This window comes from Urocampus carinirostris, chromosome 19 (assembly GCF_059441175.1).
Source record: "Urocampus carinirostris isolate Australia breed hairy pipefish chromosome 19, RoL_Ucar_1.0, whole genome shotgun sequence".
NCBI classification, from domain to species: domain Eukaryota; kingdom Metazoa; phylum Chordata; class Actinopteri; order Syngnathiformes; family Syngnathidae; genus Urocampus; species Urocampus carinirostris.
The window spans coordinates 20,711,734-20,724,391 of record NC_142367.1 but is presented as its reverse complement, the minus strand read 5'-3'; the positions used below and the strand labels follow the sequence as shown (position 1 = coordinate 20,724,391).

Here is a 12,658-nt window from a genome sequence, read left to right as displayed (position 1 = left end):
GACATGTACAAAAAAGTCAAATTGCTAACATATGTTTTTTCATCTAAATAATTATAGAATATCACAAAATCTAAAACCAATGGCCATTAATTTTTAATTCAGATTTACTCTTGGGAGTAAAACTTTTTTTTGTCACTTATATTTTCAAAGTTATATCCTCTTTACTAACATTATGCTTCAGTAACTTTATTCCAATTAACCTTATCAGTAATAGCACTTCTGCAATTAAGATGGCTGCTTAAACTGACATCATAAAATGTAACTTACTGTAAGTGGCACGCTCATATAATTGGCTATTATCATATTTATACAATAAAGCATGTATCATTGAGAGCCAGGAAAAGCACATTTAAATGTGATGTACTTTTTGTTTTATGCTTATTTAGGCCATGGTTATATTCATATTTTATTAATCTATTATATAAAAACCTATTTAGCTTTTTGTGTTTTTACAAGTTATTCCTAAGCCTAATTATATGTCCTGTACTTTTAATTTGTCTACTATAAAATGTTTTAAGGTGTTATCAGCCCTAAAAATATCTAAGATGATTATCATGTGTAATTATTATTTTAGAGGTGAAACCAGATTTCATAAGGTGCATTTAAACTTTTTACTTTTATGCAACTCTAGCTCACATAGTATTTCAGCATCCTGCAAGACAGGGTGTGAATGGCAGTCTTACCTCTTCAGGCTCGATGAGCTTAAACTCCATCCCACGTCCTGTCCAAGCGATAAAGTGCGCATTCCCAGGATCGTCCAGCAGGGCTACCAGGAACTGCCACAGCTGCAGAGACCCTCGCCGCTGGTAAGGTGTCCCCTCGCGAAAAACACCACTGCCCGCTTCCTGTTTCACCTCAGCTGAAAAAGGGCACAAGACGGTGGCCAGGGTTGTTTATTTCAGTCACTGAGTCTTCATAGTTTGTATTCTTCCTTATGCTTTTAAGTATTAATCATATATTATATATACACTATACCGTGAAACATATCAAGGAAGAATAATGTTAACCATTGATTTTTCTAAATTAATATCAGACCTGGCAACCTGCTTTTCTTTTATATGGCTTGCAAAAGAAGAATGCTACATTTTTTTTTTACTTCACTTGCAATGAAGAATAATGCTAGTTCGCTTATTATGATCATTAAGCACTTACAATAAAATGTAACTTGTTCTACGTATGACCGCTGCGGCGATTCTTTAATTTCCACACTCTTTAGGCTTGAGCTACTTTATGAAGCCTGGAAGATTTTATAAAGGTCTAACCTTGAGAACAGGCTGGATAATGTACAGCTTGAGTGGTTTCTACTGTTCACTCTTATTCTCCTTACAAGCTCAAATTCATTGGTAACTTCTCTTTATTTACATTCTGATCAACTAGTGACAGCAATACTTGGGAATTTGATAGGTTAATTAAATATATTTAAAACTGGGTTATTTAGTTTATATATTAATACTTTATAAATTATCCATAGTGACTAACAGGGAGATACTGTCCAAGTCTGAAAAATCCCTGTACTTTTTGTGTTTAGGTTAATTTAAGTCATTTTAGTTGTATTGAAATTTTAATTGTATTCAAGTTTATATGTACCTTTTTTTAAGAGTTGCTGCTAAGCTCAATACTATGCCCTGAACTGTTAGTTTCTGGTTTAAGTGAAAAATTTGTCTTATACGTTGTGTACAATCACTGAGGATGCCGCTACCCTCTTAAAGCAAAAATGGAAACGCGAGAAGCCCACAAAACGAAAAGGGGCAGACGCCAGCGCCAATTGCCTTCCCTGCTGAGTGAGAACTCACCTTCGAACTTCTCCGGGACCACGCGAGAATCGCTCTCGAAGCCGTAACCTAGGCGACAACGAGAACATTTGCGTGAGATTGTGTAACGGCAAACAACTCTGAAGAGCGCTTGAGCATTTCAAATAAAAAGGGAGCGGAGATTTCCAGACAATAGAACCTTTGAAAGATGCACCACTCGTGACAGCGTTCCTAGAGTTTAAGACGAGTTAAATGAAAGACTTCATGCCTTTTGAAATCAAGTTTAAGACCAAGTCGACAGAAAACCCATGAATACGGTTTTAGTTGCTTTTAGCTTTTCAGCCCCCTTCTTATGAAATTGCCATGGTCCAATCCAAACACTTCTGTCCCAAGTTGCTATTTGTATTGTGGGTAGACCCAAGACACACAACCGACTGAAACCACATCACTGTTTTGATAGTCCTGTTATCGTGGTCAGACGATGTTGCCAGCAAAGTAAATCGCTGAATTATCAAGAAAAAAAGACATTTGATAAATATTTTTAGCTCAAACAAATATGAATCTTAAAAATGTGGATTAAGATTTAAATGCCTTATTTTTAGAATAATGAAATCAATGCCTTTTAAGACTTTTCAAGGCTCTGCAGCAACCCTGCATGAACAACTTCGATCAGGCTGAACAGGAAGAGGCTAATGCTAGAAGGTTTGGCTAATCTGAACACAACCAAAATGACAATAAAGAAGCTACCAAATACTAAAAATTCTGTTTGAGAATGGAATTTAGATCTGGAAAATACAGCGCCATTTTGAGGTTGAAAGTGCTTCTTAAGACAATAATATCACTCGAATAAATAACTGCGATATAAATAACTTTGTTGTCCTTGAGACAATGGTTTTTGTGTAATAAGTAAATTACTGTGTTTAAAATGATATACAAGACTAAAAAAATGATGCAAGTTAAGAAGTGTTATGCAAAGAGGTTTTGTGTTTATATGCTCCAAGTCCAAAAATATCGTGAAATAATACTATTTCCAGTTTTTTTGTGTCACTTTCTGCACTTTGATCTCTAAATTACACACGGGCTGACAGGACAAGTAGTCTGCATTTATATAGCGCGCATGTTCTAATCTTTCTCCATCCATGCAAAGCCTTAAGTTCCTCAAAGTATTTATATGATGTATAAACAAAAATATATTTGAATAGTTTTGACAGATGTTAGGTTGATGTACTTTATTGTTGTGAACTTATTGGCACATAGACTAAATGCATTGTAATGTACTTTGCAGTTTTCACCATTCGGATAAGGAATTAAAGTTAACTAAACGTCCACTATGGTCAAATTCTTTCTTCAGGGGTTTATTTTGGTGTCATATTAATGACATTAAAATACAAATTTGATAATATAACTGGTTAATATTTTGTGATTTTATATATATATATATATATATATATATATATATATAATGTAATTGTAACAATCAACATTTTTGATGTAAAAATCAATATTGCTTGATTTTGTAGTACTCAGAAAATTGCGTTATTTAGTTAGTCTGTCTCCAAGCAACCATCAAGGCAACAAGAAAAAAAACATTGATAACTACAATTATTAATTTGTCACTACTACTCGAAAAAGACGCATTTCCATTGTTTCTTTTTTCATGGAAGGAATGTTAGCAAAGCGCAAAGATTGTTTTATTTCATATTATTCATCCTAAATTATTATCAAAAATACATTTATAATAGAATATTGCTACTGGCAATGCTATTTATCTAAAAAAGGTCAAAATACCGGGAAAATCTGCTCTCTTTTAAAATGTATATATTCCAAAAATGTAGCGCAGGGATGGAAGACTATCTACAATATTGATGTGAGGAATAACATCAATACACAAACTCTTAAAAACGTGCATTTCTTTAAGCAATAGTTTGCATTTACTTTACATAACATGTGCCTCACCTAAAGGGATTTTACACCTTGCTGCTACGGGTACCCCAAAACGGTCCAATAAGAAGTAATAGAGTGTGGTTTGGTCACTTTTAGTCTGCGCCATTTATATTCGTATTTGTTGCACAGCACGGCAGGTGGTCAAATATCAAAAAGTGTCCCTTTAGGTACATTTCTGCCGTCTGCTATAGACGTCATTTGAAGTAAATGAGTAACAAAACTAAATCACTTTTTGGGCAGATTTTAAGTTCTCTACAAGATCTAGGTTGCAAAACAGATCTTACCTTCGGGGGCTGGCTGGGGGTTGGGGTACGCTTCGCTGTGGTGGTACATAGAAGAACATCCTGACACATCTGCAGTAGTACAAATGAATGACAATCAATGAAATGGACAAATTGGACCACAACAGAATTATGAAGGCCTAAATACTACAGAACTACCACAGGAATTCCAATTTTCGAAATACTACAACGATTCCTCTGTAGAAATACTTTAAAATACTTCTACAGAATTACGACCAGAGTACCACTACAGTAATACTATTACAAAAAATATCACTACAGAAACACGATGGCTTAAATACTACAAAAATACCATGGAAATACTACAAAGATACTACTATGGAAATACTCCAAAATTTATTCTATAGAAATACCTCAAAATGCTTCCACAGAATAACTACCAAAGGTACCACTACAGTAATACTATTACAAAAAAATACCACTACAGAAATATAATGACAAATACTACAAAAATTCTTCTATATAAATACTTCAAAAATACTTCTACAGAATTACTACCAAAGTACCACTACAGTATTACTATTACAAAAAATACCACTACAGAAATATGATGGGTTAAATATTACAAAAATTCAACAAAAATACTACTGGAGAAACGCTACAATACTATTGCAGTAACGATGCAAAAATACTACAAACAACTTCAGTAATACTACAAAACTACTCAAATACCTGAGTGCCGAATCACTATAGCAATAGTAAACCAGTACTAAAATAATTACCATGACAATTAACATAAATGTAGTGCTTAAAACACCTAATATATTAAATGAAAACCAATAGGATGAAACTAATCTCTTTCAATACAAACAACGAAATATACCATGTACCATGATACCCGCATGTATATTTATTCATAAATGGAAAAAAAATGCTCTCTGTTATTGGCCCCTCGGCTAATTTTAATTTTTGTACCCCCCACTCCAAATAGTTGCTGACTCTTGAGAAAAAACAGCACAACAAACACTAAAGGTTCAGCTGCAGGATCGGCAAATGGGAATCAAGAAGTACGAGGAGTATTTCTTGGGAACCTCCATATTCGACTCGATTCAGTATAGCACGGAAGGTCTGCTTCGCGTCAGCAGCTTGTTGTTCAGAAACCGCCACCCCCTCCTCCCGAAAGCTTCGGGTTACCGCGACCGCACTCATTTTTCCATTATGACTTGATGGGCTTTTGCCGCAGCTGAAGGGAGCCGCCCGCTGCAAGGCGATACCCCGGCCTCCTCCGCCGGGGGACTCTAGTCTTTCCTCTGCCCTCCATTTTCTCAATGAAATTCCTCCACCGCCTCCAGGGAGGGAGGAGGGAAAGGAAAGGAAGGTGCGAGAGGACTTTTTCGTTTTTTTTCCTGGCGTATCCGTGGAGAGGGGAGGGGCGGACGGGGGAAAAGTTTGCTCTTTCGTGGACATTTTGTTCCGCGGCTGGTGAAGACGAAGGGGGGGACGTGTTTTTTCCCCTCATTAGGATATTTCTTATCATCGACGTGTAGCTTTTCATTTTTCACCAGTGCAAATACTCAAAGCTTTCGTGTGCGCGACTAAATCGAAAGGATAAAAAGGAACCGTCAGGGGGAGAGGAAAACGTTTTTATCATTGTGGAAAGTGACGTATCTTAAAAATGGATGCATTCATCTTCCTATGCATTCATTTAAAACCTCTTATTTTATAGGAATACTACTTGTAATGAACTACTGTTCATTACAATAAAAGAAAAAAATATAGAAGTAAATAAAAATCCTACCTTTTTATTATGAATTTTTTTACATATATTGGCTCACATTTTTTTCATAACTAAATAAAAACATTTTCAATTGTATTCAATATTAATTCATTCTAGATTATACATATTAACTCAACTTATTGTGTTAACCTTTTAACACCTTGTTTTACGTTATGATTTAATTCCCCCCAAAATTTTTGCTTCAAACATTAAATGTGAATTTCCCTTCGGGGATGAACAAAGTATCTATCTATCTATCTATCTATCAACCACTGACAGCTAAAAAAATGTTTTATCAAAAAGGGTACAAAAGAAAATAAAAAATTCAAGAAAAATTATCAAGCAAAACAGTTATTACGTTCAAAAAATATTAATTTTATAACTAAGTTCTATTGAGGGGCCTGGTATAAGTGTAAATAAATGTAACTACAGTTTAGAGTACCAGTGTGTAATATTTGACCACTAGATGGCACTGTTTTGTCTTGTGCGAGCAAGGGCCAGTGCCACACAGCACAGCATTGAGGCAGGAAGTCAGACAAACATGTCGGCGACCTAATTATGGATTCCACTGTGTAAAAGAAATACAAGTTTTATAAAAATGAACATTGGTATGGTAGTTTATGTATTATTGCAGAGTATTTGAGTTATTCTTTTTTTTTTAACTGAATGAAAGTTTTTGTACCACTAAGGAGCACTAGAAATTACACACTGTCCCTTTAAAGTAAAACAACTCATTACACATGAGACATTAGCTTTGAAAATAATGTCACTTCACATATACACATTAGAAACGAAATCTAGGACATTTGTTGGATGATATGGTTTCTCAACTCCACTCTTTGGCATTGATGTGTGTGGTGATCCTGAGCAGTCACTTTGCGGGTATCAGATGACAGGCATCGTGGGAAATGTAGTTTTTGGTGAAAGGACTTTTGACTTAATTATATTTAGACTAGGGGTTGGCAACCAGCAGCTACCTAGTACTTTTTAAAACGTATTGAATAATGGGAAAACATATGGTTTCTGTAGGACAGACAGGACACAGACATTCTAGACGTTTTTCAATGAATATACATAAAGTACAGTGGTCCCTTTACTTTTTTTTTTTTTTATCCGGGAGTAGCTTTGTAACCTGGGACATTTGTAAGTCGAGACGCCTTTTGAGTGTAAATGCGCTAACCCATTTCAAGCCCCGCAAAGTATGATTATTGGAACATGAAACAAATACATCTTAAAATTAAATTACCACACGAAGATAAAAAGAGGCACATAATAAAAGAAAACAAAGAAAAAAAGACCTCGTGTTGCTTGAAAAACCGATCCAGAGATGTATGCTTTTGAGGCTTTTGACAATCCGTCGGAAATACGCGAGGCAGCCATGAACGATAGCTTGACTTGTCAACGCTTTTTCTGGGTGATTCCTTTCCACAAATTCCGAGACTTTATGGAATTTTGACAATTTTTGGATTCACGCATACGGTTTTGCCAGGTAGAACGAATGACACTGCCTACTTACTGTACTGTATTTTTGACTTTGTATCCGGAACCCCCTTGTATTAGGAGGTACCACTGTATCTGGTTCTTTACTTATAAGGCTTATATAAGGCTTTCAAACGATTGCGGCTCTTTTGGTGTGTTTGCTCCTCACCTGCGTCATAGCTGAAGTCAGTGGGCTCCTGCTTGACCATCATGTGCGCCGGTGGGAACCTGTGCTGGTGCGGGTGTTGGGCACCGTGGGGCAGCGGTCCACGGCCGTGCACCCCCACATGACCCGCCCGCTCATAGAGGGGGTCCACATATTCCTGTTTGAAGCTCTGCTGCAGGTAGGGCACGCAAGGGTCCGAGTGCTGCCGATGGTAAGCTCCGCCTCCTCCCGGCCCGCCGCCGTTCCCGGCCGGGGCGGAGGACATCCGCTGGAAGGCCTGCGAGGATCCGGGGAACTGGGGGCACATGGGGTCTCCTGACGGGCCCTGATATCTAGAAGGGAAAGACAAAACAATAAGTGCCAACGTAAAATCCACACTAAATGTTGTCGGCGGTATTACCTAGCGTTGAGGGGATACGTGTTGCTAGGCAGCGGCTGCGACGCGGCGGCCGGGTTCATGTACCCGGCGTCGGGTCGCCCCGCTGCCGCCGGTTTTGGGGAGTAATGCTGTTGCATGGGTGACATGGGGGTGCCCGGGCAGGGCCGCTTTGCCCCCCTTTTCTGCTCATAGGCACTGCGGAAGACACACAACTCGTAAACCTCCACATAATCCCGGATATTCTCTTGACAAGATCAAAAATAGCATAAATTCCAGACAATACGCTACTTTTTTCTACTTTTAAAACATTGCTGCTTACAATACAATGCACCTTCGCCTTTTTTGTTTTCACGAGTTTGTCAGCAGCAGCAGTTTGTGCTACCCACCTCTGGCATGTCACCTCAGATAGCGGGTTCAGACCGGTGATATCCGGCTGTTTAAGTTAAACAACGTATTGTAAGGGCACACGATGCGATTTCTGCCAGGTACTTTGAATGTCAAAGTGAAGAACTGACTCCCTTCGGTAGCCTACTGCTTTGTCATCTGATAAGTGATGCGCATGAATAGATGGGAGTAACATTGGGATTTTGGCAGAATTAGCAGGGAAATGTCCAGTAATGAAAACTAACACATTGTGTTGCTGTCAAGACACTTGTTTGCAGATACTGTCCTCAGCTGTCAATCTAAACTGGCATATACATATACGCAGTAGTGTGACAAAAACATTCTAAAACAAGACTCAACGAACTGTACGGACTAAAAATCAGAAGCACAAATTAATGCCCCATAAAATTAAAATTACTATACACTGTTCACATTTTGTGTGTTTTAGAATTGTCTCATGCGGCTTTAACCTATTGAAATCCGGAATTTGCGGTACCCGCGGCGATGCCCACCTGGCATAAAGGCACTGCTCTCCGTTGGCGGCGTAGGCAAAGTTGGGCTTGTGGCTGCAGGACTGGCTGGGGTCCGAACCGGGACTCCGCGGTTCCTTCTTGATGGTGACGGGCGGACTGTGGAAAGCCACCGCTGGCGACACCAGACACGCAATTAGTGAGAAGCTCCGAAAGGAGCACATTTTTAAAACCAGTGAAAGATATTTAAAGCGTTTTAAAAATGGATTTCAATGATATGACTTAAATAGGGAAGCACAATGCCAATTTGTTATTCAGACCGATACCACCTCTTAACTCTTAAAACATACCGATACCACTAGCACGTAAAATGACTCACTTCAAGAAAATGTATTTTAATGGCTACTGATATCCACACAATACTCTGGGTTAAAACGCCATCAAATGAATGACATTGCCAAAATTCCCATTCTAAAAATGTAGATCCTGATTGTAAAATAGCAACCAAGGAGCAAAGGAGGGTTTCACGATGAACTAAAATCGATACTGCGATGTGACGTAGTGCTATTGTGTTATCGCAAGACAATGGAAATTTCTAGTTCTGGGTTTGTGAGGCCAATCAGAACAGTCACGGTTCGGGTCTTAACAGCCAATCAGAAGCATGTTTTATCAAGGTGACGCAAGCAGCACTGTGCCACATAGTGTGAGCAGACAGCAACCTGAACAATGCGTCCGAGACGGGGGCACCGTTTCTTGTTTTTTAAGGGAACTCTTGGTAATACTTAGGCCTTCCTAGTGGTACAAAAAAATACTTCATTATAAAAAAAACCCAAAAAACATTCATTTGAATACTAGGCAAAACTATCACACCAGTGTTATTTTTTATCTAAGAAATGTGTATATATATTTTTTTTTAATTTATTTTACACAGTGGAATCGTCACTGAAGTCCCCCCCATGTTTGCCCAGGCACACTGGCACTCGCAACACAGTGCCATCTGGTGGTCAAATATTACACACTGTGGCTTTAAGCTGAAATCACGTCAATATGATTGATTTCTCGAACAGAACTAGCAGAGAAAAATCGCTTTTCTTTTAAAATCGAAAATCACACCAAAATTGAAATACTGGGCTTAAAAAAATTGCAATAAAAGGACATTGGCAGGAAGTAATATATATTTTTCCACATATAAAAAAAAAAAACAAGTACATCCTGATTGTAAAATGTCCCTCGTGAGCAAACGTACCGATAGCGGATTTCTACTACTGTTACCTTAATATAAGGATATCGGCAACAATATCATGCCAAAAATGTCCAAAAATATCCATTTTTCTACAGTTAAAGAAATACATTTAAATTGTAGATCATAATTGTTAAAATGGCCACTACAAAGCAAACCATATGTAGTACTAATACCTTAATATAAGGATTTCGGCAACAATACTATCGCTATTTTAATCTTACTGTTCAATAGAAACCAGACTTTTGGACTAAATGACCTTGTTTTAAGGGGTTGTTTAATGTAAATGAATTTTACAATATATTGCAACCCAATTCTTTCAGATTAGTACTAAAACAACGCCCCAATTCCTCGTACCCCATTTTTGGAGACTTATATCTAACTACTTTGGAGGTTGTTTGGTAAGAAATTACATTTTTATAACTTATCTCTAACAAAATGAGGTTGTTTTATTTCTGTGGACCAAGAAATCAATCCTACTCTCGACCCTAACTGGGTTTTTTTATTTCAACACAATTGATTTTAAGAGCGTAAATTGACAAAGCAACTTTCATTCCGACGCAGCAGGTTGGTCTGGTTTGTGATTTATCAAAAAGATTTATTAATCCCTGCAAGAAATTTAAAATTGCAATACAACAACACACAAATGGAAGGTATTCACATTTGAGCACCGTTCTACACCCTGAACACATTCTCGGCCAAAGTCTCGCTTAAACCCTTGCAGACGCAACAGCAAACTTCCTCAAAGCTAAACACGACTGCCACCAAGGCAAACGTCACGGCTGAGTGCCAACTCTGCACACTCAAAGAGAAATGTCATACATCCTACAGCGCTCCTTTCAGCCAATCAGAATATGAGGCAGACGACAGCCTGTGGCTGCCTGTCGAGACCCGGCCATCTTTGTACCACAAACATTGCACATGTGATCTACACGCTTGTACAGCGTTTTGTATCAAAATGGTTCGACGATGTGTCTGTGGGTGTCTTGAATTGTAGATGGCTTAAGACTTAAGTCCCTGGTCAGGGAAATGGGCTTGAACCCACGTCTATGATTGACCGCCTGTTGCCCTTTCGTATAAAGTCTTAGAAATGGCCCAACTTATTCCTGTTAATATATGTAAAATCAGCCATCAAGATGAATACCTGTACAGCACACCCCCATTTGAACACTTACATTCACAGTACCCTGTTTGTTACAATTTCAACTAATTCCTTACAACACAGCACCCCATCAGCTGAAGCTCCATGTTAGTTGGGTATATTACAATGCCTTAAAAATTTCTACCATGGGTTCATTCTGAAATATATGCTATAAAAGTGTGTTTTAAGCTTAGATTTAAACATTTCCACTGAGGTTGCAGATCGAATCTCAGGGGGAAGAGCATTCTACTGCACCGGGGCCCGATTCGAGAACACTCTCGAACCTGCGGATCTCTTCTTGGCTCTTGGGATCATAACTAACATTTCAGTCTTTTCAGAGTTAAAGCGCAAGAAGTTGAGTGGCATCCATTCTTTTATCTCAGTGAGGCAGGCCTCCAAATTTCAAGTTTAGTGTGGCAGATTCCTCCATCGGAAGAAAAAGTTGAGTGTCATCTGCGTAGCTGATATTATACTTGCGAATAATATCACCTAATGGAAGCATGTAAATGCTGAAAAGAAGAGGGCCAAGTACTGAACCCTGCGGAACACCACAGGTAAAATGAATGCAACTCTGCACATAATATACCAGACCCCTTACAACTGAATTTTGAGAAGTTTGCATAATGAGGAAATTATACGGCTTAACGCTATCTGTCGGTTGTACGATTCCATCCCTCTTTGCGTCCAGATGTTGACGTTCAGCGCAACGCATACAAACATATACATCGAATAATACGGAGATCCGAGCCGTCAATCAAGGCTGCGGTGGAATAAGTGGGCGGTTACTTTCTAACGCGCACACCCGTAAAAGAAAAAACATCCAAAGTGAGGCTTCCCGCCGTGCCGAGGGCTGGTGTTTATTATGCGAGGGGCCCCGGGACGCGCACAGGATGTTTTTCTGGTCCCGGCAGGGTAAACAGCGGCAGCTGTGGCGGGGGAGGGGCGCCGTCCATTCATGCGCACGTCTGGAATCCCCGAGGGCGTGTACACGCGCAGATAACTGCACGCTGCGCTTCATTCACAAAAAGAATGTATGGCCCAGAAAGTGAAAGAGCGTGCCATTGTTTTGGAGGAGATACTTTTGAGATAATGCAACTTAGTAGCGACATTGTTTTAGTGCCACTTCCTTCCCCAAGTACCATGAGGGAATCCCTACAAAGGATTTTGACTCGGGAGTGACTTTAAACGGTACCAACTCCAACAGAAGGATAATTTCAAGTCAAGAAAGTTCCGACTGGGAGCAAGAAATACCGATACAATGGTCAAGTCTAGTCGTGTTTATTTGTTAAGCCCTTGATCTCAAAGACTACAATTACAACATCCCCTAAACTAAAACCCACATGAGAGCAAGGAAAACCTCAAAAACACCAGCATGAGGAAATGAAAAAAAAACCCAGAGAAAGGGTCGAACATGAGGTATTCATATTTGTATTTCTTTTACGTAGCGGAATCCATACCCAATGGTATCCTCTGTGTCTTTATGGCATCTTGCTTTTATGATACGCACGAGACATCATTAAGGATGTTCGATAGGAATTTTACTAACGGATACTCTCAAAACTGGAGAACATTGTTTGAGGTGTCCTTAAAAAAGCTGACATTTACATATTTTCTCTATTCAGTATGTGTTCATGACTTGAAAACAATGCCCAACTCAGTTCAAAGAGCACTTATGCTGTATTTGC

The 12,658-nt window shown here is 38.8% G+C and overlaps 1 protein-coding gene across 4 annotated transcripts in view; it reads right to left on the bottom strand.

Annotated features, from left to right (window-relative positions):
• The window catches only part of etv4 (ETS variant transcription factor 4), a 78,834-nt gene that overhangs the window by 1,111 nt on the left and 65,065 nt on the right, over nucleotides 1–12,658 (bottom strand). For all 4 annotated transcript variants that reach the window (XM_088323237.1, XM_088323239.1, XM_088323238.1 and 1 more), the window contains 6 exons: nucleotides 8,635–8,767; nucleotides 7,760–7,933; nucleotides 7,363–7,691; nucleotides 3,980–4,048; nucleotides 1,794–1,841; nucleotides 684–859 (listed from right to left, as the gene is read on the bottom strand). In XM_088323237.1, the coding sequence (XP_088179363.1) occupies nucleotides 684–859; nucleotides 1,794–1,841; nucleotides 3,980–4,048; nucleotides 7,363–7,691; nucleotides 7,760–7,933; nucleotides 8,635–8,767 (929 nt within the window). The remainder of the gene's footprint in view (nucleotides 1–683; nucleotides 860–1,793; nucleotides 1,842–3,979; nucleotides 4,049–7,362; nucleotides 7,692–7,759; nucleotides 7,934–8,634; nucleotides 8,768–12,658) is intronic.